Source organism: Branchiostoma lanceolatum, chromosome 7, assembly GCF_035083965.1.
Source record: "Branchiostoma lanceolatum isolate klBraLanc5 chromosome 7, klBraLanc5.hap2, whole genome shotgun sequence".
NCBI lineage: Eukaryota > Metazoa > Chordata > Leptocardii > Amphioxiformes > Branchiostomatidae > Branchiostoma > Branchiostoma lanceolatum.
Window position 1 is genome coordinate 16,183,611 of NC_089728.1, and position 27,624 is coordinate 16,211,234.

Here is a 27,624-nt window from a genome sequence, read left to right on the forward strand (position 1 = left end):
TATATTCTTTATGAACAACCAAATAGATTTTGGATGACTTGTTTTCGGGGTGTTTATTTCATACCGAATACTGCAACAAGGGTCATTTCAAATTCAGCATCCCCACAAAATGTATACTTATTACCCAAGTATCTCTATAACTATATTCTTTATGAACAACCAAAGAGATTTTGGATGACTTGGTTTCGGAATGGTTGGTTAATACCTAATTCTGTTACAAGAGTCATTTCAAATTTAGAATGTCCACAAAATGTATACTTAGCGAAGTTTCTCTATAACTGTATGTTTTATGAACAACCAAATAGATTTTGTATGACTTGTTTTCTGGGTGTTTGTTTCATACCGAATACTGCGACAAGGGTCATTTCAAATTCAGAATGTACACAAAATGTATACTTAGCCCAAGTATCTCTACATGCGTAACTGTATTCTTTATGAACAACCAAATAGATTTTGGATCACTTGTTTTCGGGGTGGTTGGTTAATACCAACTAATAGTGTTACAGGGGTCATTTCAAATTCAGAATGTCCACAAAATGTATACTTAGCCAAGTATCTCTATAACTATATTCTTTATAAACAATCAAATAGATTTTGGATCAGTTGTTTTCTGGATGGTTGGTTACCTATATACTGTAACAAGTGCCATTTCAAATTTGGAATGTCCACAAAATGTATACTTAGCCAAGTATTTCCATAACTATATTATTTATGAACAACCAAACAGAGAGAGAATAAAACAGCTATTTCAAAAAAGGCATCTGAATCTTTACTGTACATCCGGGGACAACGTGAAACGTTACAACATAACGCATTTGAAACGTTCAAAATAACCGTTTAAATTTAAAGTGAGAAATGTTTCATCGATGATATGGTGGTTTGGCTTCACATGTAGCTGCTAGATTGACGACACGCCGTATCATACAACCACAAAAATACCAGCATGTACTTGTTTATATACCTTATACTGTAAATGCAGAAATGTTCGCAGTAATTTTATGTTCACGGTTTTCGTGGTGAACTCTTTACCGCGAATTTAAAACCATCGGGAAAAGCCGTTCCATTCTGTGACTATAGCGCTACTTTGTTTCAAACGCGCACTCAAAACCACCGCGAACACTCCATTTTCTCCCTACAGCGAACTTAAATCCCTGCAAACATTTCTGCATTCACAGTAGTTCACTGGACAGCGGCACGTTGGCGACCTCGTTGCGACCGAGCAATTTGAGAGAGCGCTCAACGAATTTCATCGATAGAATATGAATATTTTACGCTTTGTGTGTTTTGTTGTCTTTTCAGTCATACCTGTACGTTTTTCATGATATCCCCATTATAAAGTTAAGGGCAACACAAATCCAAGTTAGGTCGCAGTGAGGTCAACAGCGTGCCGCATTGAAGTGAGATACCAGCTTAAGAATTTTACGTTTCAAAGCTGAAATACTAAACCTGAAAAATCGAAGAAAGTTATATATGGCAATGTTCATAAACAAGAAATTCCTTCAGTTTGACGATACAGGCGTTGTTAATTTTTAAATGCCCATATCAATAAGTGATGGTGGCTAGTACGTATTTCCATATTTGAGGTATTTTTCACATGTCGCAGCATCCAAAATAAGCTCCACCATCAAAGAATAAACCCTTATAATACTTTACAGCATTCAAGTAGATGTTGTCAGTGAAGAACGTAGAATTCCCTCAATATTTCCCCCATTATCCCATCACCCTTGCCAAATCATAACATTTGCTGGACCAATCAATACCACTTTACAACCGGCTTAAGACTCATAAAAGTGCTCATCTTCAAGCAGAATTTGGAAGGAAGATCATAAAACTATTTTATGACGCATATCCAGAAAAATTGCCAACAAAGGTAAAATTATAGAAATTGATCATTACGATCTTTTCTCGAAACATCTGTTTGAAGATTCCCCTAATACCACTTCACAGTCAGTTTGAGATATCCTACAACTACAAACATATAGATAACGAGGAAGACAATGACGGAGATAGAGTTGTTGACGTCGCCTCTGCGCGGCGTGCGTGAGTTGAGCGCCGCGGCGTAGTCCTCGTATTCGTTGCTGTAGTTAGGCACGGGCGTGGTTACGTCAGACGCGTTGACGTCATGATCGGGAGAACATACGCACACGCACGGCACGTTTGACGGCACGTCTCTGCTGTGTAGCGTGAAGTAGCAAGCCGGCGGGCCGGCGTCGTCGTCTGAACACCCGTAGTAATAACACCGAGACATCGGCGTTGAAACTAGCGGCGTTGCAGCGGTGGTAGTCCCCTCGTATTGTCCTATGTTAAGAGGAGGTTGTCGAGTCGTTGAATCCGGGTGACCTGTAGCAGTAGCGAGTTCAAAACCAGGAGGATTCTCTCTCCTCTTTCTGTCCGCTGCTCTGCGGTACACTACGTAATCCGTCAGAGACCACTCCTTAACACTGTCATCCCGTTGTACTAACATATCCGGCGCTCTACCTTGCTTGAGTCTTCGGGCGAACTCAAACGAACGACCGCCGGAGCGCCTTGGATTCTTCGTCGAGACGCCGTCGGCTGTTTTTACGGTTGCCTTCGGGGCCATACTGTCTGTGTTGCCCACCAGTAGTATCCCTTGCCACAACAACACGACGATAAATTCCTGTAACATCCATCGCAACGTCCTCATTTCCCCTCAGGCCTCACGGTCCCAGCATATCTGTGAAAAGAATGTAAATGTCTACGTTAAAATCTCTCATGGTTTTCAAATGAAAATGTAGCCACTAACAAAGAACGCTCTTAGTCTAGCCTGGATGCCAGACTGTTTCCAGGCCCTAGACAGTCCAGCTTCTCTTGGGCTTACATATTCTACACCAGGCCCCTGTGCGGTAGATATTATAGAGATGGGAGGTCTGGTATTCAGGCTACGTACTCTTACTTCCACCCAAAAGCAATCTTCTAAAACAACTACTTGTACATACACAAATCATGGCGGTTGAACCGCCGCTATTAGGTCGAATAACAGGATCATTCTCACCGCAAAATTCTTCTCCAAAATTTATGCGCGTGGTTACATTTTACCGACGTTTAACGCACTACAACTACGTCGAAACTACCGATGATTAAAGACGGACCAGATGGTAACGCAGTGGGGGTGTTTTTTTTCTGTCCGCAGTGATAATCGTTGCCCTGAAGCCAACGACGTCATACTCATACGGAAACAAAACTAGAGTTCCACGACCTCATACCTTCGCCTGATGCATGATATCAATCTTTTCGAGTGACGTATTCAGTTTTCATTTCTATTTCAAAGCCGGAAACAAAACCGTGCAATTCCAAGGAAGCCGCTAGGGGGCCCAAACCTGCACCAATCATTCTCTACCCACAAAGCTATCTACCACTCAAAAAGTACGCCCATAGCATGTCCAGAACACGAGATATCATATCAAAACCAGACGTTCCGCAGCAGTATCTTAGAAACTCGCTGGGGCCCATTATCGAACTTGACCTTCTTTTTTCCTACCACTACCCACCTACCTGAATAATCATCAGGATCCATCCTCGACTTTTCGAGTTATGCTGTTTACACACAGACAAACGGCACCTTAACATAACATTCTTGGCGAAGGTAAATATTATAAGCTTATGGTGAACTCTTTGCCATAAAATATCTATATATGATACCTCATGTTCTGGACACACACAGACAAACGGCACCTAAAACATAACTATGCAGGGCATGATTTGTGGGTGGCAGATAGCTCTTTTCAAGTAGGTTACTCAGAAATACATATTGAATCAGCTGGCAGTCTAATCGTTTGTGTACGTGTTTAGTTTTTTTAGTCTGTAGCATTATGTGGTGAGTCAATTTCGGTGTTTTCACGTGTAAATGATTACAGAAAAGGCGGGACAGAACAGAGATTTACCACGGCAGGCGTCTGATAGATGTGAGCGATCGTCTGACTTGATAACGGTTTATTTGTATCCACCAGCTTCCTTGACTCGATGGCTTACATGATCAGTATGCGCTTACCCCCCGGCTATCTGACCCGGGTTCAGTTTGTGCTCGGAGTTCCCTTAAATCGACTTCTGTTGTGTGTCAGAAGGTCGCGGTTCAATATGACCTGCCGTATATTTTTCTATGATCTACTTCCAAATTTCTATTAAGAGACGTAATAGATATTTTCCTGTCCCAGAAGAATACTAACAAGTTGGTCGTCCAGTTAGGGTTATTGACTTAGAATGCTAGTTTTTCTATAATCTACTTACAAACTTAAAGAAGTAATAGCTATTTTCATGTCTATGAAGAACAATAAGAAGTTGGTCTTCTGGCTAGGGCTGTTGACGTAGAATGTAAAGGTTTTGTGTTCGAATCCCTGACAGTTCCTTGTGGTGTGCCCTTGGGAAAGGAACTGAACACCTACATTCTTACTTGATTCAGGTGAAAATGAGTATCTGCTTCGGTTAGGGACGTCCTGTCCGATGGAACCTCGAGCACGTTACACTTATCGAAAAAGGTCGGGGTCCTACCTGGTCAGAGTGGACATCTTCAAAAGGTGATAGTCACCTGTAATGTCAATAATTTCACAAATGAGGTAAAGTCGAAATGAATATAAACCACTCTAAGTTTAAGCCTATTTTTCTGTGACCCCAGTTGCATAAGGATATTAGCCGAAAAACTTACAAGATATGCAACATGAATATGATAACATAATTGTGTGTTTTCTTAGTTATATGTAACACTGGTTGCTTCTCACTTATGACGTTACTTTCTATTTCGATAACCTTACTATTAAAAGATTAATGTGCTGTCCAATCTAGATAAATTTTACACCTTTATAACTGCCGAACGAAGTGTCGTATGATACGCACCAAATAGAACATGAGCAATCTACCACTCGAAAAGCTTGGCCATAGCATGTCCAGAACACGAAATATAAAAAAAAGGATTTTCCGCTGCAGTACCATAACAAGTCGCCAGGGGGCCAGGAGACCTATCCACATATCAAGTATCAAGACAATCCTAGGCATTCTCGAGTTATTGCTTTACACACACACACACACACACACACACACACACACACACACACATACATACACCCCCCCCCCCCCACACACACACACACAAACCCACCCACCCCCGAAAACACCCTTCTTGGCGAAGGTCAATAGCGGGGCGGCGTGGTATTTTTCAGCTCCTCTTGTGCCATATATGGATAAGCGTTACATAGTTCGACTAGAGAGTTGAGGTGGGTGGGCAGTGCAGCAAAAAGTCATGTAATTGATGTCAAAGGTCAGACGTCAGACGAAGTTACATGCACCCCGGCACACAAGGTCAACATACAAGGTCAACATACACGGCAAGGTCAAGTACGGTGGCCCACAGGAACACGGCGTTTTTTTTTTATATCTGGGTTTATTTTCAACTTTTTTTTCCTGCGTGAAAATTTTTCGCCCTTTTTTTTGTTTTGCAAAATTTTTTTCTTCTTTTTTTTGTGGGCATATAATGTACCCTCCCCGACAACGCACCGTCCCCAGGTCAAAGGTCGTGTGACGGGCGGACGTGTAATGGCGGCATATAGATACCGACTGATGAATCGTAAGTTATTCAATATATCTCATAGAATTGCATTATCACACTCCAAATTCAACTTGTTCCGTATAATTATGAGCTCCAGATCGTTGGAAAATTATCATAACGTGATGTTTTGCTGTAAAACTTATTGGTAAACGGTCATCATCTGTTCTCTCATTGGGGAGGGGGGCGTTGGGTTTTTGGAAAAACTTTGCTGCTTTCTTCGTGTGAATTTAGGACCGATTGGCATTAATGATTAGTATACTTTTTTATGCTTTTATCTTAGGTTGGCGATAGAAAAGTCCTGGCAAAACTCCTATGGGGAGCTATAATTGAGGGGTGGAGAGCTCCTTCAGCCCTGAAGAGATTCCAGCCACCCCAAGATAATCTCCACACATGCACCCAGGCTCGTCACACCGGTACCAGTCAGCCATAGTTAATTGATATCCTTGACACTTTGAGCCTGGCGTGTTTGCTCAAGGAAAAGTGGCCTGCAGGCTGATTTGAGCTTATCATGAATATTAAAGGTTCAATATTGGTCATTGTATATGTGTTATGCAGCACGTCTATGTGGTCATGTTTTCTTATTAGACTGTGTTAAAGCAAGCTAGCCAGGGTTCTGAACTGTGTCTAGAGGTCAGGTACAGAAGGCCAACTTGGCATCTTGTAAATAAACTGCACTTGGAGTACCCAAGGCGTGAAAAACCACAGCAGTGCGTCTAGATTCATACTCCCAGACAATATTTCTAGCACTTGAGGGGAAACATTTTGTTTCACCTCTTTTCGAGCCTTATTTTGATGTAAACTACTGTATAACTTAGAAGGAAAAAAAGATTTATGATTTAAGATTCTCCCCTTCAACACAACCTGCCCCCCTCCTTTGAATTAGCACCGTGGAATTAGGATGTTGCATAGCCTCAACAAAATATCATGTTTCCTAAAAGCAATGAACATAAAAATATCAAGACTCCAAACAGCACATGTGTTCGGCAATCATTTATTGTTTCTGTAGTGCCATTAGTATGATCCAATTAGTGCAGCTGTCAAAATAAAAAGGTCAACTAACACCTAATTTACATGTATGGTGCAGCCGTTCTGCTAGACACAAATCAATAATAAAATATAATTCAAATTTGACAATGTAGACAGGATGCTTTGGCTATTCTTAATTAACCAGTTATAATTCGGACAGGCTGCATTAATACAGTGGTTCCATCAGGCAACATAGTACGTGGTAGTTTTCTTACGACATACTTTATGTAGTACACGTAATTAAATTTTGAAGAGCCAATGAAAGTATTAATTCTTTGTACTATAATACACTGCTAGGGTTTGTTTTCACCAATCCCTATTATTGACATACTAATACACAACAATCCTTTCCTTTCTGTCCTTTCTCCTTGCTGGCTACTTAGGAGTGGTGTTTTGCTTGGTGTAGCATACCATAATAGCTGGTGTTAGTTATTAGTTCATTAATGGTATAAGTAGGTTCTAAGGGAACAGTGTACATGAAATAACCTACATTCGTACAATCAGCTGATACACCATGTCCTGGTTTTCTTCTATCATTCCACACTTAGGCTTGTTGCAAAGAAAAACCACATGCAGTGAATTTAAAACATGCAATGAATTGAGTTGTACCATGAGCGACTGGCAAGAAATGTTATGAAGTAATACACCAACAAAGCCTTCATCACGTAGACATGATTACAATATTACTGACTGTACATGTTTCAAATTTACAAAGTCTTCCCTCCTTACAATGTTGACTGACTGTTAGAGTCTTGAGACCAAAGGCTCAGGTGTCTGCAGCAGCAATTATGAGGTCATTGACAAGAAAAAGGGCAATGTGCTGAAAGTTTGGTAGTCCCAACAACATAGGCTCCAACCTCGTTGTGTTAGGAGGAAGACAATGAAATTTGAACTTTCAATCAAATCATTGCATTCAAAAGTGAAAGAACAGTAACAACTAGGAAGACAAGACTTTCTTCAATGGACGGTGCCAAAATAGGAGCATTTTGGGGTTGAAAAATATTTTTTTTATCAAATAGTTAATAAACAACAAAGGAAGCGGGTGACCCAAGAAACAATGTGTTAAATTGGTGTGGCCTAAGTGCCAGCAAAGTTTCAATGCAAGAAGAATTGCAGCTACTGTTATTCAATCATAATTCTCAGTCGTTAGTACAAGGGGGGTTATCAGAGATACATGTATATACTATATACATGTATTTCTGATAACCCCTCTTGTACTGACCCTTAGATAAAATTGACTATTAGCCAATTTTATCTAAGGGTCACTTGCAATATATACAAGGTCTATATACAATTGTGCAGCCTCCTGCCAAGTGTCTGGTACCCGCCTCTGCATGTTCGCCATCATCTCTTCCAGATACATGTTGAGGGGCTCATTCCCCACATCATTGCCTGGAGGTTTGCAATAATGTTGTGCCTGCTGTCTGTCATGCTGGGACAGGTGGTTCAGGAAGTTATCTCCACCTGTCACGTTCAAAGAGAACAGAAAATGAATACATGGTACACAGTCTGCAACAAATACACATTGTGTCGCCAAACAGCTATGATTGGTACATGGACATTTAGAAGACATAGAAAAAACAAACACATCTTCATCTAAGACATTACTTTACCAATCATGCGAGGCCAATTACCTTCAGAGGAACTGGGGGCAAACAAATAGTACTGCAGCTCATCAGTAGCTCGAGGAACAATAATTGTAGTTGTGTAATCATGCTTTTAAATAGAAGTGTCTGTCTTGCCCCCCTGCTGGGCGACTTGAGCATGGTCTCGACCGTGCTCAAGTCTTGTCTGGGAAAAGGGGACTTGAATACCCAGATTTCTGTTTACACAGTCAAAAATGACAGATTTCTGTTTACACAGTCACAGGACTTGGGCTGAGTGTGCTCTAAGTGTACTTGGAAAATGCACGTGTAAGCCGGGCCTTTGGTACAGATGACATTTCCAGAGTTCATATTTTTGCTTGTGTATACCTGTTCGCTCTGGCAGGAAGAACAACACGTTTGGTCGTCCACCTGGAACTGTTGCCCCTCGATGTGGCCGAATTCTCCTGTCATTCCAGTCCTCCATGAACTCCAGGAGTTGTTGTCTGATGATCGGCATAAAGCAGAAACGTAGGATTCCTCTGTACATTCAAAGAGTCAAGTAAAGCAAAAGTCATCGTTATGATACAATAGTATATGAAAAACAGTCATAACTACTATTCTTGCAACCAGTACAACTTCTGCTTTTCAATTTTTGTAAAATAAGAAAACAAATTATATTGTATTGTACTTGAGCAATATCTGCTCATAGTATGTTAGTACTAAATATCTAAATATAGTACTAACAATTATGAACAAAATAACATGTCAAGGCTCCTGCCATATCATAGCAAAACAAAGTAACATGTAAAGCCATGTACACTTTAAGTTTAAGAGGCAGGGGTTCCTCAAAGTAGCATTTAGTATGCCACAGTAAATTTGGATCAAAAACACAAGTTGGGTTTAATATGTATCACACTATACCATAAAGCACTTACTTGTGTAGAAAGTTCCCTACTTCAAGGTCTCCATGAGCTGCCATTTCCTAAAAAGTAAACCACTGTTACAATAGTCTTGGTTTAAAAAGAGACTAAATCCCACATATACATGTAGGTTATACTCTCATCATCGTGAAAAATTTTGATGATTCGCCAAACACATACAGATAATGGACCACAATATCATTAATAAAAGAAAGAGAAATGAAGTTAGTAACTGTACAGATTGTATTAACAGGGCTCGAAATAGTGGGTGCATGTGCACCCAGTGCACCCAAAATTAGAGCTGTGCACCTAATTTTTGACCCTGGGTGCACTGGTGCACCTATATATTTTTGTAGCCTATAGGGTTAAGGTACTATTGTACACCAGTATACAGAATATTCTTGAAATGTAAGTATAAAAAACAGCATGATAACTTTTTACTGTACTTTATTTAATGTATTATTTGTTTAAAATTTTGAAGTTAGCTATAAAATTACAGATTGAAGTTCTTAAGAAAGGCAGCAGCGTTAAACTTTGTAATTATGTTCTGAAGTACATTCAACTTTATTTTATCTGGTACACCCAAAATTCTTTCTGTGCACCCAATTTTTTGAGTTGGGTGCACCAGTGCACCTATTCCCAAAGATGAATTTCGAGCCCTGTAATATCATTATCTCCATGAAAAAAGACTTCTTCATGGTGATATTGTTTTGCGTGTTTGCGTGTGTGTTTGCGTGTGTGTATGTTTGTGCCTTCGGATGCTTAAAGTCAGCATAACTGAAGAACGTCTACATGGATTGTAATGATATTTGGTATGTGGGTAGGTGTTGGGAGGAGAAAGGTCAAGGTCGATTTTGGGCCTCCTGATATGTGTCACTGGAACAACAATGGCGTATTTGTCAAAACCCTTTTAAGGAGAATAACTGAAGAAACAGATTTTCATATCATTTACTATGCAGGTAGCTTAGACAGATGTACACAATGAATTGCAAAATATGCAAATTGGACTTGATTCGTATAAGTAATGAGGAAAATCTATATTTGCAGTGTTGTCCATTGCAAGTTGTGGGACACCTGTTATATCGAAACTGGGTCACTTCCCGAGGGGCTCGACAGCTGGTTGTGAAACCACAGAGGGATATACAACCAAACCTTTATACTTCTTTTTGATATGTGGATAGCTTAAGTGTTACTTGATATAATGAAATGACGAGAATGCAAATCAGAATCTAATTTGCATATTGCATAATTAATGAAGGCATTTTATAAATCCACTCTGTTCAATGGTAGGACAGTTCAAAAATGCAACATACAGTATGTAACTGAGAAATAAAGGGACATTGGCAGATAAAAGTTATGCAAATGAAGACCCTATTTGCATAATTAATGAGAAAATACTGTAATTCCACATTGGTAGATGCAGTAACTGGAATTTCATACTTATGGCATTTGGAAGTTATGTGACAATGACCATAGTTGAATATAGATTATATAACTGTGGGCCTAATTTGCATAATATATATTTCATGGAGATTTGAGGTCTACCAACTCTTGTTTTATTTATGTTACTCTTATTGTATCACACCTACAAATTGAGAAGAATTTATACTTTCTCTTAATAAGAAAACTAAAATGTTCAATTTTGTTCAGTTCCATGAGCATCTTTACCTGGAAAACCCCAATCCACCACACCACTGTGGGCCTCAGGTGAGACCAGAAGGCTTCAATACGCTATAATGATAAACAAAACACACCATTAACATGTATTTTACCCAAGTACAGTATCTGTTTATTAGTGCAGTAATGTAATAAAGCATAAAATGGTTTGATTTTGTTAATGTTTGATACATTTTGTATCTTCAGAATGAATCCAAGCCTCTTTTTTGGCACTGTTAGCTACCGGTATGGTATGATGCTATACCACAATAATGATAAAGCTGTAAGATGCATCTGTACCTTGCTTGCAAGGAACATCAAGGAAATGGAAATACAGACAGGCCTCAGAGGCACACTAACTGATAGGAACCTTCATAATAGGGTCTTACACTGCACAATGAAATGTAATCAAAGAAATGCACCTGATTATGCACAGACTTTCCATACTAATGGTTGCAATGAAAAGAACACTGCATTGCAGCCACCACCACATTCTCTGTGCCTGGATCGCTGCGGACAAGTTGTGGACAACCTGCAAGAATGTGGAAATAAGTGTCCTTTATCTTCAGATAATGGTTCTAAATACAAGGTGCAAGTGAACCCAAAATTGGAGCCATGGCTACTATGCACCTACTAGTAATTGTTTTTAATGTGGGTGCACCAGTGCACCTAAATATTTACCTATACTATGTAAACTGTTAAGTCACTTTTATACACTAGCATACAGACCGAAAAATATAAAACATTTGTTTACGATATCTAAGTTGATAACAGCTATGCTCTAGCTGATCATGATAAGAGAGGCATTTTGTAATACTAATATGGTTTTGCTGACAACTATAGTCTATATGCTGTACATCTAAAATATTTTTTTGTGAAACAAAATCTTCAAGTCAGGTGCACCAGTGCACCTTATCCCCAAAATTAATTTCAAGCTCTTGGCAATGTATGATACTGAAATAGTGTTTAATGTGCCACATATCCAATATAGTGACCACTGAAAAGGCTGTATGTCTGTATAACTTATATAAGCTATTTTAGAATATCATTCTGACAATCAATGAAAAGTTATGGCAAATTCCTGCCCGTAGGCTAATCGCATGTACATGTGACACGGAGTGGACGGACAGCCAATAATGGACAGTAGAACATATGACTACTCAAGTCTTAACTACTGACACTATGTCAATGTACCTTCTAGCTGGTTGACTGTGTTCAGGTAGAGTGTGGCCACTACTGCAGCATCCTTATTTGTTGTGCCAACATGTAGCCACATGCAACGTCTACTATACATTTGTAACTACAATGTAAAAGACAAGTGTCATTATGATAAAAGTTTCATTTGACTATCATGTCTAAGACAATTGTTAACGTTAAGTGCTGCAAATTACCACTCAGTCTAACGGTGAAACCAATACACATAGGTTAGTCAAACAGCGAATTTAATGTGCTGGAGGTCAAGAAACAAGCAAGGTCAACGTTATGCATGCAAGTTCTACACCACAGATCTAGATTGGTTGTACAGCTCAATGATATACAGATTATGTTCAAGTGCAAGACAGAATGATATATGGTTGGTCTCTAAAGTCTCTGACATTACCATGTTTAGAGAATGGTCGCCTGTGATAAGAATGGAAACCAGGTGTCAAATACCTGACAAAAATTATATAAAGCAGTAGATAACCTATAGTGTGTACATTACCCATCGATGCAGCCATGGAGACAAAATCCATACGGTTTCAACTTGTCATTCCTGCAAATACAGTAACAGAGAAAATTATTTTACCACATCATCGTTTCAAAGTGGTTAGTTATTGGTAATACACAGAATGCAATTTTACAATGTACACATATACACACCCATCAATATGCCAGACTTGACTCGGCCCCTGAAGGACAAGACAAAAGGCTAGGATTAGACAAAGAAAATGCAATATGACAGTCACTTCTGATAACATTTCAAGGAAGTTAATATTCACCAACCTACAGCATAGGGGTATATTTAAGGAGAAGCAATAGTGCAAACACACAATAAGTGTAATATATCTCAGCTTTTGACATGAATAGAACACTGAGATGTAGGTAAAATGTAGCCTCTGCCAAGCTGCATGGATCGCTGGGAAAATAGTATACGTCGGCCAAATAGAGTGAAGTGTTCTAAGGGAATCGGCTACGGAGAGAGGGTCAATAGGCTACCAACTCTGTGGAGTAGAGGCTACATGATGTATGTAAAATGTGCAAAAAGACACACACGCAAGTAACGGTTATACATATCATAACATAGAATGTTAAACAACCTACTAGACTAAAGAAACATTAATGAAAAAAGAGAAATGTAAGTATCAAGACATTCAGGTAAAAAAAGAATTTCTGTGACGAAAATGTCAAGCATAATGACCCATATAATGACAGCTGACAAGTCCTGATTCTTAGCTATTAGGACAGAACCAATAGATGTAATAAAAGAAAAAAAACACATGTCAACCAAAGTAATTTTGGAGCCACACAGTGCAATAACAGCATTCAAAAGTATATCTTGAAAATGTCAGAAAATTACTCTGCAACAAAAATAAAGATTGTGTGTACTACCAGACTAAAGTAGTCACGCCGAATAAGACGTCGTTGTCGTCTCTGAGCTGAGCCTTCTGGGTCTTCTTCTTGTAAAATCCTTTACACAGTACTCCTGATGTGTTAGGGACATTAGGGGAAAATTAAGGATATGTGCAAAATGGTTGCTGTCTGCCCAAGGCTAAGTTAATTAAGTACAGCTTTGTTCTGAAAACTTCTACTTAGGGTACAGGGTTTAATATGATACTTCTCACATTGAAAAAAACAAAAACAAATACATGTATTACTACTTCTAGATCGTTTTAATTCAAACACATCAAAAATACAAATACCTTCTGACATTAAGCCGATATTCCCGCAAAAGACAGCGCCACATCTTTCTATAGCCAACGTTTTGGTTTGGGCCCTGGAGTTCTTCCTGATAACAAAAATTATTAATAGAAAACATAAGTGATGCATGGCCACATCCAAAGAAACGTGCCATACAATATACATGAAATGTGTGAGAAAATGATCAGCCGTAAAGTTAATCCATGATAATATCATATCTATGTAAGAAACTATGCCATTCTTCCATATGAACCATGAAAATATTGACTACTTAATACCTATAGTAAGTAACACCAGTGATACATAGAATAACATGAGAATAAAGAACTGAACATGGAAACATATTCTTCTTCTGTATAACTTCAAAGACCTTTTACTTTCCCTTTTTTCCCATAACAAACAGCCTAAAGTTAAATGGCATGTATACAAGACACAGGAATATCCAAGACATGTGTATGTGTGATTTCTGTTACTTCTTTGAATTCATGTTTCCTCAGAGGCCATAGGAATCAACTGACTTACGGTTACAGCACCGCTACGTATACATTTCACATAAAAAAAGTATACTAATCATTAATGCCAATCGGTCCTACATTCACACGAAGAAAGCAGCAAAGTTTTTCCAAAAACCCAACGCCCCCCTCCCCAATGAGAGAACAGATGATGACCGTTTACCAATAAGTTTTACAGCAAAACATCACGTTATGATAATTTTCCAACGATCTGGAGCTCATAATTATACGGAACAAGTTGAATTTGGAGTGTGATAATGCAATTCTATGAGATATATTGAATAACTTACGATTCATCAGTCGGTATCTATATGCCGCCATTACACGTCCGCCCGTCACACGACCTTTGACCTGGGGACGGTGCGTTGTCGGGGAGGGTACATTATATGCCCACAAAAAAAAGAAGAAAAAAATTTTGCAAAACAAAAAAAAGGGCGAAAAATTTTCACGCAGGAAAAAAAAGTTGAAAATAAACCCAGATATAAAAAAAAAAACGCCGTGTTCCTGTGGGCCACCGTACCTGTGGGCCACCGTATCAAGATCATACGGTGGCCCACAGGAACACGGCGTTTTTTTTTTATATCTGGGTTTATTTTCAACTTTTTTTTCCTGCGTGAAAATTTTTCGCACTTTTTTTTGTTTTGCAAAATTTTTTTCTTCTTTTTTTTTTGTGGGCATATAATGTACCCTCCCCGACAACGCACCGTCCCCAGGTCAAAGGTCGTGTGACGGGCGGACGTGTAATGGCGGCATATAGATACCGACTGATGAATCGTAAGTTATTCAATATATCTCATAGAATTGCATTATCACACTCCAAATTCAACTTGTTCCGTATAATTATGAGCTCCAGATCGTTGGAAAATTATCATAACGTGATGTTTTGCTGTAAAACTTATTGGTAAACGGTCATCATCTGTTCTCTCATTGGGGAGGGGGGCGTTGGGTTTTTGGAAAAACTTTGCTGCTTTCTTCGTGTGAATTTAGGACCGATTGGCATTAATGATTAGTATACTTTTTTTATGTGAAATGTATACGTAGCGGTGCTGTAACCGTAAGTCAGTTGATTCCTATGGCCTCTGAGGAAACATGAATTCAAAGAAGTAACAGAAATCACACATACACAGCCTCAAAATGTCCTTTGACACGGTGTCTTGGATATTCCTGTGTCTTGTATACATGCCATTTAACTTTAGGCTGTTTGTTATGGGAAAAAAGGGAAAGTAAAAGGTCTTTGAAGTTATACAGAAGAAGAATATGTTTCCATGTTCAGTTCTTTATTCTCATGTTATTCTATGTATCACTGGTGTTACTAACTATAGGTATTAAGTAGTCAATATTTTCATGGTTCATATGGAAGAATGGCATAGTTTCTTACATAGATATGATATTATCATGGATTAACTTTACGGCTGATCATTTTCTCACACATTTCATGTATATTGTATGGCACATTTCTTTGGATGTGGCCATGCATCACTTATGTTTTCTATTAATAATTTTTGTTATCAGGAAGAACTCCAGGGCCCAAACCAAAACGTTGGCTATAGAAAGATGTGGTGCTGTCTTTTGCGGGAATATCGGCTTAATGTCAGAAGGTATTTGTATTTTTGATGTGTTTGAATTAAAACAATCTAGAAGTAGTGATACATGTATTTGTTTTTTGTTTTTTCAATGTGAGAAGTATCATATTAAACCCTGTACCCTAAGTAGAAGTTTTCAGAACAAAGCTGTACTTAATTAACTTAGCCTTGGGCAGACAGCAACCATTTTGCACATATCCTTAATTTTCCCCTAATGTCCCTAACACATCAGGAGTACTGTGTAAAGGATTTTACAAGAAGAAGACCCAGAAGGCTCAGCTCAGAGACGACAACGACGTCTTATTCGGCGTGACTACTTTAGTCTGGTAGTACACACAATCTTTATTTTTGTTGCAGATTAATTTTCTGACATTTTCAAGATATACTTTTGAACGCTGTTATTGCACTGTGTGGCTCCAAAATTACTTTGGTTGACATGTGTTTTTTTTCTTTTATTACATCTATTGGTTCTGTCCTAATAGCTAAGAATCAGGACTTGTCAGCTGTCATTATATGGGTCATTATGCTTGACATTTTCGTCACAGAAATTCTTTTTTTACCTGAAGGTCTTGAGACTTACATTTCTCTTTTTTCATTAATGTTTCTTTAGTCTAGTAGGTTGTTTAACATTCTATGTTATGATATGTATAACCGTTACTTGCGTGTGTGTCTTTTTGCACATTTTACATACATCATGTAGCCTCTACTCAACAGAGTTGGTAGCCTATTGACCCTCTCTCCGTAGCCGATTCCCTTAGAACACTTCACTCTATTTGGCCAACGTATACTATTTTCCCAGCGATCCATGCAGCTTGGCAGCGGCTACATTTTACCTACATCTCAGTGTTCTATTCATGTCAAAAGCTGAGATATATTACACTTATTGTGTGTTTGCACTATTGCTTCTCCTTCAATATACCCCTATGCTGTAGGTTAGTGAATATTAACTTCCTTGAAATGTTATCAGAAGTGACTCATCATATTGCATTTTCTTTGTCTAATCCTAGCCTTTTGTCTTGTCCTTCAGGGGCCGAGTCAAGTCTGGCATATTGATGGGTGTGTATATGTGTACATTGTAAAATTGCATTCTGTGTATTACCAATAACTAACCACTTTGAAACGATGATGTGGTAAAATAATTTTCTCTGTTACTGTATTTGCAGGAATGACAAGTTGAAACCGTATGGATTTTGTCTCCATGGCTGCATCAATGGGTAATGTACACACTATAGGTTATCTACTGCTTTATATAATTTTTGTCAGGTATTTGACACCTGGTTTCCATTCTTATCACAGGCGACCATTCTCTAAACATGGTAATGTCAGAGACTTTAGAGACCAACCATATATCATTCTGTCTTGCACTTGAACATAATCTGTATATCATTGAGCTGTACAACCAATCTAGATCTGTGGTGTAGAACTTGCATGCATAACGTTGACCTTGCTTGTTTCTTGACCTCCAGCACATTAAATTCGCTGTTTGACTAACCTATGTGTATTGGTTTCACCGTTAGACTGAGTGGTAATTTGCAGCACTTAACGTTAACAATTGTCTTAGACATGATAGTCAAATGAAACTTTTATCATAATGACACTTGTCTTTTACATTGTAGTTATAGTAGACGTTGCATGTGGCTACATGTTGGCACAACAAATAAGGATGCTGCAGTAGTGGCCACACTCTACCTGAACACAGTCAACCAGCTAGAAGGTACATTGACATAGTGTCAGTAGTTAAGACTTGAGTAGTCATATGTTCTACTGTCCATTATTGGCTGTCCGTCCACTCCGTGTCACATGTACATGCGATTAGCCTACGGGCAGGAATTTGCCATAACTTTTCATTGATTGTCAGAATGATATTCTAAAATAGCTTATATAAGTTATACAGACATACAGCCTTTTCAGTGGTCACTATATTGGATATGTGGCACATTAAACACTATTTCAGTATCATACATTGCCAAGAGCTTGAAATTAATTTTGGGGATAAGGTGCACTGGTGCACCTGACTTGAAGATTTTGTTTCACAAAAAAATATTTTAGATGTACAGCATATAGACTATAGTTGTCAGCAAAACCATATTAGTATTACAAAATGCCTCTCTTATCATGATCAGCTAGAGCATAGCTGTTATCAACTTAGATATCGTAAACAAATGTTTTATATTTTTCGGTCTGTATGCTAGTGTATAAAAGTGACTTAACAGTTTACATAGTATAGGTAAATATTTAGGTGCACTGGTGCACCCACATTAAAAACAATTACTAGTAGGTGCATAGTAGCCATGGCTCCAATTTTGGGTTCACTTGCACCTTGTATTTAGAACCATTATCTGAAGATAAAGGACACTTATTTCCACATTCTTGCAGGTTGTCCACAACTTGTCCGCAGCGATCCAGGCACAGAGAATGTGGTGGTGGCTGCAATGCAGTGTTCTTTTCATTGCAACCATTAGTATGACAAGTCTGTGCATAATCAGGTGCATTTCTTTGATTACATTTCATTGTGCAGTGTAAGACCCTATTATGAAGGTTCCTATCAGTTAGTGTGCCTCTGAGGCCTGTCTGTATTTCCATTTCCTTGATGTTCCTTGCAAGCAAGGTACAGATGCATCTTACAGGTTTATCATTATTGTGGTATAGCATCATACCATACCGGTAGCTAACAGTGCCAAAAAAGAGGCTTGGATTCATTCTGAAGATACAAAATGTATCAAACATTAACAAAATCAAACCATTTTATGCTTTATTACATTACTGCACTAATAAACAGATAGTGTACTTGGGTAAAATACATGTTAATGGTGTGTTTTGTTTATCATTATAGCGTATTGAAGCCTTCTGGTCTCACCTGAGGCCCACAGTGGTGTGGTGGATTGAGGTTTTCCAGGTAAAGATGCTCATGGAACTGAACAAAATTGAACATTTTAGTTTTCTTATTAAGAGAAAGTATAGATTCTTCTCAATTTGTAGGTGTGATACAAAATACAATAAGAGTAACATAAATAAAACAAGAGTTGGTAGACCTCAAATCTCCATGAAATATATAGTATGCAAATTAGGCCCACAGTTATATAATCTATATTCAACTATGGTCATTGTCACATAACTTCCAAATGCCATAAGTATGAAATTCCAGTTACTGCATCTACCAATGTGGAATTACAGTATTTTCTCATTAATTATGCAAATAGGGTCTTCATTTGCATAACTTTTATCTGCCAATGTCCCTTTATTTCTCAGTTACATAGTGTATGTTGTATTTTTTAACTGTCCTACCATTGAACAGAGTGGATTTATAAAATGCCTTCATTAATTATGCAATATGCAAATTAGATTCTGATTTGCATTATCGTCATTTCATTATATCAAGTAACACTTAAGCTATCCACATATCAAAAAGAAGTATAAAGGTTTGGTTGTATATCCCTCTGTGGTTTCACAACCAGCTGTCGAGCCCCTCGGGAAGTGACCCAGTTTCGCTATAACAGGACTGGTGCCCCACAACTTGCAATGGACAACACTGCAAATATAGATTTTCCTCATTACTTATGCAAATCAAGTCCAATTTGCATATTTTGCAATTCATTGTGTACATCTGTCTAAGCTACCTGCATAGTAAATGATATGAAAATCTGTTTCTTCAGTTATTCTCCTTAAAGGGTTTTGACAAATACGCCATTGTTGTTCCAGTGACACATATCAGGAGGCCCAAAATCGACCTTGACCTTTCTCCTCCCAACACCTACCCACATACCAAATATCATTACAATCCATGTAGACGTTCTTCAGTTATGCTGACTTTAAGCATCCGAAGGCACAAACATACACACACGCAAACACACGCAAACACGCAAAACAATATCACCATGAAGAAGTCTTTTTTCATGGAGATAATGATATTAATACAATCTGTACAGTTACTAACTTCATTTCTCTTTCTTTCATTAATGATATTGTGGTCCATTATCTGTATGTGTTTGGTGAATCATCAAAATTTTTCACGATGATGAGAGTATAACCTACATGTATATGTGGGATTTAGTCTCTTTTTAAACCAAGACTATTGTAACAGTGGTTTACTTTTTAGGAAATGGCAGCTCATGGAGACCTTGAAGTAGGGAACTTTCTACACAAGTAAGTGCTTTATGGTATAGTGTGATACATATTCCACCCACCTTGTGTTTTTGATCCAAATTTACTGTGGCATACTAAATGCTACTTTGAGGAACCCCTGCCTCTTAAACTTAAAGTGTCCATGGCTTTACATGTTACTTTGTTTTGCTATGATATGGCAGGAGCCTTGACATGTTATTCTGTTCATAATTGTTAGTACTATATTTAGATATTTAGTACTAACATACTATGATCAGATATTGCTCAAGTACAATACAATATAATTTGTTTTCTTATTTTACAAAAATTGAAAAGCAGAAGTTGTGCTGGTTGCAAGAATAGTAGTTATGACTGTTTTTCATATACCATTGTATCATAACGATGACTTTTGCTTTACTTGACTCTTTGAATGTACAGAGGAATCCTACGTTTCTGCTTTATGCCGATCATCAGACAACAACTCCTGGAGTTCATGGAGGACTGGAATGACAGAAGAATCCGTCCGCATCGAGGGGCAACAGTTCCAGGTGGACGACCAAACGTGTTGTTCTTCCTGCCAGAGCGAACAGGTATACACAAGCAAAAATATGAACTCTGGAAATGTCATCTGTACCAAAGGCCCGGCTTACACGTGCATTTTCCAAGTACACTTAGAGCACACTCAGCCCAAGTCCTGTGACTGTGTAAACAGAAATCTGTCATTTTTGACTGTGTAAACAGAAATCTGGGTATTCAAGTCCCCTTTTCCCAGACAAGACTTGAGCACGGTCGAGACCATGCTCAAGTCGCCCAGCAGGGGGCAAGACAGACACTTCTATTTAAAAGAAGCATGATTACACAACTACAATTATTGTTCCTCAAGCTACTGATGAGCTGCAGTACTATTTGTTTGCCCCCAGTTCCTCTGAAGGTAATTGGCCTCGCATGATTGGTAAAGTAATGTCTTAGATGAAGATGTGTTTGTTTTTTCTATGTCTTCTAAATGTCCATGTACCAATCATAGCTGTTTGGCGACACAATGTGTATTTGTTGCAGACTGTGTACCATGTATTCATTTTCTGTTCTCTTTGAACCTGACAGGTGGAGATAACTTCCTGAACCACCTGTCCCAGCATGACAGACAGCAGGCACAACATTATTGCAAACCTCCAGGCAATGATGTGGGGAATGAGACCCTCAATATGTATCTGGAAGAGATGATGGCGAACATGCAGAGGCGGGTACCAGACACTTGGCAGGAGGCTGCACAATTGTATATAGACCTTGTATATATTGCAAGTGACCCTTAGATAAAATTGGCTAATAGTCAATTTTATCTAAGGGTCAGTACAAGAGGGGTTATCAGAAATACATGTATATAGTATATACATGTATCTCTGATAACCCCCCTTGTACTAACGACTGAGAATTATGATTGAATAACAGTAGCTGCAATTCTTCTTGCATTGAAACTTTGCTGGCACTTAGGCCACACCAATTTAACAGATTGTTTCTTGGGTCACCTGCTTCCTTTGTTGTTTATTAACTATTTGATTAAAAAAATATTTTTCAACCCCAAAATGCTCCTATTTTGGCACCGTCCATTGAAGAAAGTCTTGTCTTCCTAGTTGTTACTGTTCTTTCACTTTTGAATGCAATGATTTGATTGAAAGTTCAAATTTCATTGTCTTCATCCTAACACAAAGAGGTTGTAGCCTATGTTGTTGGGACTACCAAACTTTCAGCACATTGCCCTTTTTCTTGTCAATGACCTCATAATTGCTGCTGCAGACACCTGAGCCTTTGGTCTCAAGACTCTAACAGTCAGTCAACAATGTAAGGAGGGAAGACTTTGTAAATTTGAAACATGTACAGTCAGTAATATTGTAATCATGTCTACGTGATGAAGGCTTTGTTGGTGTATTACTTCATAACATTTCTTGCCAGTCGCTCATGGTACAACTCAATTCATTGCATGTTTTAAATTCACTGCATGTGGTTTTTCTTTGCAACAAGCCTAAGTGTGGAATGATAGAAGAAAACCAGGACATGGTGTATCAGCTGATTGTACGAATGTAGGTTATTTCATGTACACTGTTCCCTTAGAACCTACTTATACCATTAATGAACTAATAACTAACACCAGCTATTATGGTATGCTACACCAAGCAAAACACCACTCCTAAGTAGCCAGCAAGGAGAAAGGACAGAAAGGAAAGGATTGTTGTGTATTAGTATGTCAATAATAGGGATTGGTGAAAACAAACCCTAGCAGTGTATTATAGTACAAAGAATTAATTCTTTCATTGGCTCTTCAAAATTTAATTACGTGTACTACATAAAGTATGTCGTAAGAAAACTACCACGTACTATGTTGCCTGATGGAACCACTGTATTAATGCAGCCTGTCCGAATTATAACTGGTTAATTCAGAATAGCCAAAGCATCCTGTCTACATTGTCAAATTTGAATTATATTTTATTATTGATTTGTGTCTAGCAGAACGGCTGCACCATACATGTAAATTAGGTGTTAGTTGACCTTTTTATTTTGACAGCTGCACTAAATATGTTGGATCATACTAATGGCACTACAGAAACAATAAATGATTGCCGAACACATGTGCTGTTTGGAGTCTTGATATTTTTATGTTCATTGCTTTTAGGAAACATGATATTTTGTTGAGGCTATGCAACATCCTAATTCCACGGTGCTAATTCAAAGGAGGGGGGAAGGTTGTGTTGAAGGGGAGAATCTTAAATCATAAATCTTTTTTTCCTTCTAAGTTATACAGTAGTTTACATCAAAATAAGGCTCGAAAAGAGGTGAAACAAAATGTTTCCCCTCAAGTGCTAGAAATATTGTCTGGGAGCATGAATCTAGACGCACTGCTGTGGTTTTTCACGCCTTGGGTACTCCAAGTGCAGTTTATTTACACGATGCCAAGTTGGCCTTCTGTACCTGACCTCTAGACACAGTTCAGAACCCTGGCTAGATCGCTTTAACAGTCTAATAAGAAAACATGACCACATAGACGTGCTGCATAACACATATACAATGACCAATATTGAACCTTTAATATTCATGATAAGCTCAAATCAGCCTGTAGGCCACTTTTCCTTGAGCAAACACGCCAGGCGCAAAGTGTCAAGGATATCAATTAACTATGGCTGACTGGTACCGGTGTGACGAGCCTGGGTGCATGTGTGGAGATTATCTTGGGGTGGCTGGAATCTCTTCAGGGCTGAAGGAGCTCTCCACCCCTCAATTATAGCTCCCCATAGGAGTTTTGCCAGGACTTTTCTATCGCCAACCTAAGATAAAAGCATAAAAAAGTATACTAATCATTAATGCCAATCGGTCCTAAATTCACACGAAGAAAGCAGCAAAGTTTTTCCAAAAACCCAACGCCCCCCTCCCCAATGAGAGAACAGATGATGACCGTTTACCAATAAGTTTTACAGCAAAACATCATGATAATTTTCCAACGATCTGGAGCTCATAATTATACGGAACAAGTTGAATTTGGAGTGTGATAATGCAATTCTATGAGATATATTGAATAACTTACGATTCATCAGTCGGTATCTATATGCCGCCATTACACGTCCGCCCGTCACACGACCTTTGACCTGGGGACGGTGCGTTGTCGGGGAGGGTACATTATATGCCCACAAAAAAAAAGAAGAAAAAAATTTTGCAAAACAAAAAAAAGTGCGAAAAATTTTCACGCAGGAAAAAAAAGTTGAAAATAAACCCAGATATAAAAAAAAAAACGCCGTGTTCCTGTGGGCCACCGTAAGATCACGTCTTCTTCCTTCTCGCTCTATTAGACCGGTGCAAAGCCCAAGTGAGTGGAATGTTTGCCTTAATTGTAGGTCGTGAGTTCGATCCAAAGACTTTAATTGAAAGTGGTACATACTGCTTTCTCTGCTTAGCACTCAGCATTTGAGAAAGAGTATGGAAGCTGAACACCAGTGGACTAGTACCCAGATGTGGTGATTGCACAACGTTGTGTGATCTATTTATGCTATTGAAACAGAGATAGGTGCCGTCCTACATGTATATATGCATATTTTTGGATCATACCAAAGGTCTTCGTTATGATATCATTATAAGTTCTAGCAAACTCGAAAGTCGAAAGGTATATATGCACGAAATCCAATATTTAAGGATACGTTAAGATATCGTTTCTTCATAATGCATGACCCAACGTACCTTTGCGTATGCTTTAAGGTATGCTTGAATATTCAATTTTGTGCACTTGTTGTTTAGAGTCAAAACTTGAGAAAAGTTTTCTGTCCGTTCTAGATCTATGCTGGGCTATATGATTCATATCGAAAATATGTTGTAAGTATTACGGTTAACATTATATGTAATGCTCTGCCCACGTATCATACTCGAAAAAGAATGTTTATAGCCTGTATTTACACAAGCTCTCGGCCGGAGGTTACTAGGGTATGGCGGTTATAGGACCGGCTGGCCCTAGGAGCGCGATTCGTCAGGCTAGAATGTTTAGATGAGAAGAATTGAATTGAATTCCGTCTATTTATGAGTACAACTCAACTCAAGTTATTGACAGATGTTAGAAATGTTATTTTTATCTTGCAGAAATTTTTGACGCCATCCTATATTGTTATCTATGTAAACGTACGCATCTTTCCATCTGTCTATAGTCTATTTCCATATTGAGAGCAATGCAAATTCCATTCAAAAATAACGGCTGTATTCCTTTGGTATGTTCGATCTGTCAAGATCTAAAGGGGCCATTTCTGATCCAGGAGTTTAATTTGCTGCTATAACGACTGACACATCGTAATTGGCATGTGACCTGGTTAGACAGTACGCATGTTTGAAGTAGCCCGTGTGTTAGTCCGTGTTAAAACCGACGGATGTATCGATTTTTTTGTTTTTCCGTCCCGTTACTTTCGCCAAGAAGTTTATGTTTCGTTATCGTCTGTGTGTGTGTGTGTGTGTGTGTGTGTGTGTGTGTGTGTGTGTGTGTGTGTGTGTGTGTGTGTGCGTGCGTGCGTGTGTGTGTGTGTGTGTGTGTGTGTGTGTGTGTGTGTGTGTGTGTGTGTGTGTAAACGCGATAACTCCAAAATGCCTTGATGCATTGTTTTGATATTTGGTATGTGGGTAGGTTTTGTTAAGACCTCGACATGCATGATTCGATTTTGAGCCCCCTAGCAACTTTCTATGGTACTGCAGTGGAAGTTCCCGGTTTGATATCTTGTGTTCTGAACAAGCTATGGTCACGGTTTTTGGTTGTTAGATAGTTCTTGTGTTCGGAAAGATGTAAAATAAGTCTTGGACCTCTAGTCTCAGGTATTTTGGGGTGGAGATCGTTTTGGGCAATATCCTTAGAATTTAGAAGAAAAAAATGCGCATTACAAGCCGACAAAAAACACGTACCTTACATCTTCTTGGAGATTAACAGTCGTCACGATTAGTTAGTTGTCTGTCAAGCCTGCCAATCACAAGATTGATGACAAAATGTCTTCATACTGGGCCGTACCATTTCAAACATTCGAGGAGGGGGCTATCGGCATTCATTTTATCATCTGCGTGTCAATGCGTACATTCAAGTAGGTGAACTTTGCGTATACGATAACAACGTTGATAACAAGACATGTGAAGCACACCAAATTAAGTACAGATATCTACAGAAATATGTTTATGAAATGAAAATGTCCCCTGCCGTTTTTCTGGAATGGAATATCTCACCTACCGAACCCCCTTATCAAATAGTACGGTTTGCCGTTTAAATATAACTCCCGTTGATCTCACGCCATTGCTCTAATTCGTTGTTTATTCTGCGAGGGCTACGCCGGAAAAATCGAATTACAACTCGAATCACGTTTCTTGGAAACCAATAACTCAATGTATCAAAGTGGCTCGGGTCCGGGTAAAACAATTACACTGTATCTCCAGTCGTTGAATTTACGATCACGAATACTTTGATATACAGTATTGTTTAGGAACTATAGCACTGGTGATTCACATGCAAGCCTACACGCTGAAAAGTTGCTTGAAGAATTGTTGAAATACCGTTTTTTTTCATCAGTTGAAACCAGACTGATGCGACGAACAAAAACCTCAGTTCGCGAGAATATGGGGAGGATGGTTTAGGGCTTTAGTTTAGGTGAATCGCTTGATTCTTAAAGGCGCTCAATGTAATATTTGAACGATATCTAAAGTATTTAATTTTTTTTTAGTTTGCTTGAAATATGATATGAAATTATGATGCAAATGCAATGAAATGGGTCATAATTGTCAATAGCATGGAGATTTTGTTACTCTTAATAACTTCAATTTTTGCAACCAAAATGTTACACAGAACCCCTTTAAATCAGGATAATGCAGTGTAAAATTTGACTCATTCACCCTCCCATAATGCAGTTTTGATTCATCCCTCTTAGACGTATCGACCAAAAGGTATTTTAATACAGCTAGGGGCTTAAGGGGAAATAATCCATGGGATTACATAACAGACTTATCGTTCGGGCTTCTTTAGGGGGGTTGCAAACCAAATATTCATGACTTACACCACTGTTAGATTCGCAGCTTAAACCCCGCAACTAGCCATAAGGGGCCAGTACCACGTGATCTCACCCAGAGCACATCTGGTTTCCTACCTGATTTAATAATCTGTTTTTAACATCGTAAGCACTGAGCCATTATTCATATGACAAATCGCAGTCATATTTATATTTACAAGGAATTCATGCGGATATTTAAAGCAAGGAAGGGCTAATGATTCAATCTTAATTTGGTATCTAATCATTAATACCCCTCCCTTGGGAATATTGTGATCATTATGTCAAATATCTCGCGGCTGGACATGACAACAAGACTGATATAGCTCTAACCAGCACTTCGTCAACAAGTAAGTAGAAAATGTACGGACGGAGTAAATCTAAACAGAACTGGACTTCAATGTTTCTCAATGTACAACAAGCAAGCACCAACAGCTGGAAGCGAACTGTTCCTGAGATGACGTCATACTGACGTCACTGCATATATGCAGCGAATAAAAACAACGCAGAAGATCGGCAACGTTCATTCTTGTTCTACTTCTTCTTCTGTATTAATATCTGCCTCCTACTAAGAACGCTATCCACAAATCCAACACTTACCACTCAGAGTCTTGTCCTGAGCGTACAACGGAGTAGAAGCATGGAGCGCTAGCATGATGTATCTGCATTTCTTCACTCGTCAGTCAAGCAACTCCTTATCCTTTCACGAAAACTCCTTCGTGTTCCTCCTTGAGAAACTCCGCCCGGTCTTGAAACCAACACCACCTCTATCTTGAAGAGTCTGTGGAAGCAAGGCGACGCACGGATGCCTCTCTCTCTGTGTCTCGGCACTCTGTAGAAGTCAGCCGATGTTGTGTAAGTAGATGGGATTAGCGAAGCTGTCAGAGTGGAGACCGGGCCAGAAAAACAAACATCCTCGGCATGGAACCAATGTGGCACCCGCCGCGGATGCCAGCACGCTACGGGGAACGGCTATATTTAAACCCGGTAACGCGGGGTCGCTTGGGGAGCGCCACGTGGATGCTATGTTTGGGTGGAGACGATTCCTGGTCACGTGGTCATGGCTACGTCATTACTTCTTTGACGTCATCCTCATGGTGTCGTGACACCGACTCGATCAAATTTGGTGCCTGACGTCACTCCACTTAGGTCCTGTATTTGCTGGATGACAAGTGCCGAAATCCACGCTGGTTATTTTGGGTGAGAAGTGTACATACGGATCAACGCCAGAGTGCTAGGAACAAGT

General features: G+C 38.9%; 2 protein-coding genes and 2 long non-coding RNA genes across 16 annotated transcripts; 1 reads left to right on the forward strand and 3 right to left on the reverse strand.

The window, feature by feature from the left end:
* Nucleotides 1-746: 746 nt before the first annotated feature.
* On the reverse strand, nucleotides 747-27,586 carry LOC136437900 (uncharacterized). Its single transcript, XR_010756351.1, has 2 exons — nucleotides 26,979-27,586; nucleotides 747-2,695 (listed from the first exon to the last, which is right to left on the reverse strand). It is a non-coding gene; the product is annotated as an uncharacterized lncRNA (long non-coding RNA).
* Nucleotides 5,365-22,460, forward strand: LOC136437898 (uncharacterized). Of its 10 annotated transcripts, none has more exons than XR_010756344.1 (11): nucleotides 14,701-14,929; nucleotides 15,668-15,753; nucleotides 15,971-16,064; nucleotides 16,766-16,794; nucleotides 16,902-16,952; nucleotides 17,355-17,452; nucleotides 18,115-18,257; nucleotides 18,572-18,634; nucleotides 19,835-19,881; nucleotides 20,278-20,429; nucleotides 20,941-22,460. XR_010756344.1 is itself a non-coding variant. In XM_066432473.1 (10 exons), the coding sequence occupies exons 2-7, from the start codon at nucleotides 15,744-15,746 to the stop codon at nucleotides 18,597-18,599; spliced, it is 366 nt and encodes a 121-aa protein (XP_066288570.1). In that variant the 5' UTR covers nucleotides 14,701-14,929; nucleotides 15,668-15,743; the 3' UTR covers nucleotides 18,600-18,634; nucleotides 19,835-19,881; nucleotides 20,278-20,429; nucleotides 20,941-22,460. The 10 variants fall into 10 exon arrangements, 3 of the variants coding, with proteins under 3 accessions (XP_066288569.1, XP_066288570.1, XP_066288571.1); XR_010756343.1 differs by having other exon boundaries at nucleotides 18,115-18,224; XR_010756346.1 differs by lacking the exon at nucleotides 18,572-18,634 and having other exon boundaries at nucleotides 18,115-18,224.
* On the reverse strand, nucleotides 6,533-14,617 carry LOC136437897 (uncharacterized). Of its 4 annotated transcripts, XM_066432469.1 has the most exons (9): nucleotides 14,446-14,616; nucleotides 13,646-13,731; nucleotides 13,335-13,428; nucleotides 12,448-12,498; nucleotides 11,193-11,277; nucleotides 10,758-10,820; nucleotides 9,105-9,151; nucleotides 8,557-8,708; nucleotides 6,533-8,047 (listed from the first exon to the last, which is right to left on the reverse strand). In XM_066432469.1, exons 2-9 carry the CDS (start codon nucleotides 13,653-13,655, stop codon nucleotides 7,839-7,841), a joined length of 711 nt encoding a protein of 236 aa, XP_066288566.1. In that variant the 5' UTR covers nucleotides 13,656-13,731; nucleotides 14,446-14,616; the 3' UTR covers nucleotides 6,533-7,838. The 4 variants fall into 4 exon arrangements, with proteins under 4 accessions (XP_066288566.1, XP_066288564.1, XP_066288567.1 ...); XM_066432467.1 differs by having other exon boundaries at nucleotides 13,646-14,617; XM_066432470.1 differs by lacking the exon at nucleotides 13,335-13,428 and having other exon boundaries at nucleotides 14,446-14,605.
* Nucleotides 22,893-23,639, reverse strand: LOC136437899 (uncharacterized). Its single transcript, XR_010756350.1, has 2 exons — nucleotides 23,411-23,639; nucleotides 22,893-23,153 (listed from the first exon to the last, which is right to left on the reverse strand). It is a non-coding gene; the product is annotated as an uncharacterized lncRNA (long non-coding RNA).
* Nucleotides 27,587-27,624: the final 38 nt, after the last annotated feature.

Bases quoted from the DNA above. Each gene is read 5' to 3' on its own strand.
- LOC136437897 (XM_066432467.1), bottom strand. From the start codon at position 13,859: ATGATATTATCATGGATTAACTTTACGGCTGATCATTTTCTCACACAT. The intron at 12,499-13,334 runs GTAGTACACACA...CTGTATTTGCAG, and splicing joins GGCGTGACTACTTTAGTCTG to GAATGACAAGTTGAAACCGT. The intron at 11,278-12,447 runs GTAATGTACACA...ACATTCTTGCAG, and splicing joins CTCCATGGCTGCATCGATGG to GTTGTCCACAACTTGTCCGC.
- LOC136437898 (XM_066432472.1), top strand. From the start codon at position 10,722: ATGTTCAATTTTGTTCAGTTCCATGAGCATCTTTACCTGGAAAACCCC. The intron at 10,797-19,834 runs GTGAGACCAGAA...TTTACTTTTTAG, and splicing joins CACACCACTGTGGGCCTCAG to GAAATGGCAGCTCATGGAGA. The intron at 20,430-20,940 runs GTATACACAAGC...TGAACCTGACAG, and splicing joins CTTCCTGCCAGAGCGAACAG to GTGGAGATAACTTCCTGAAC.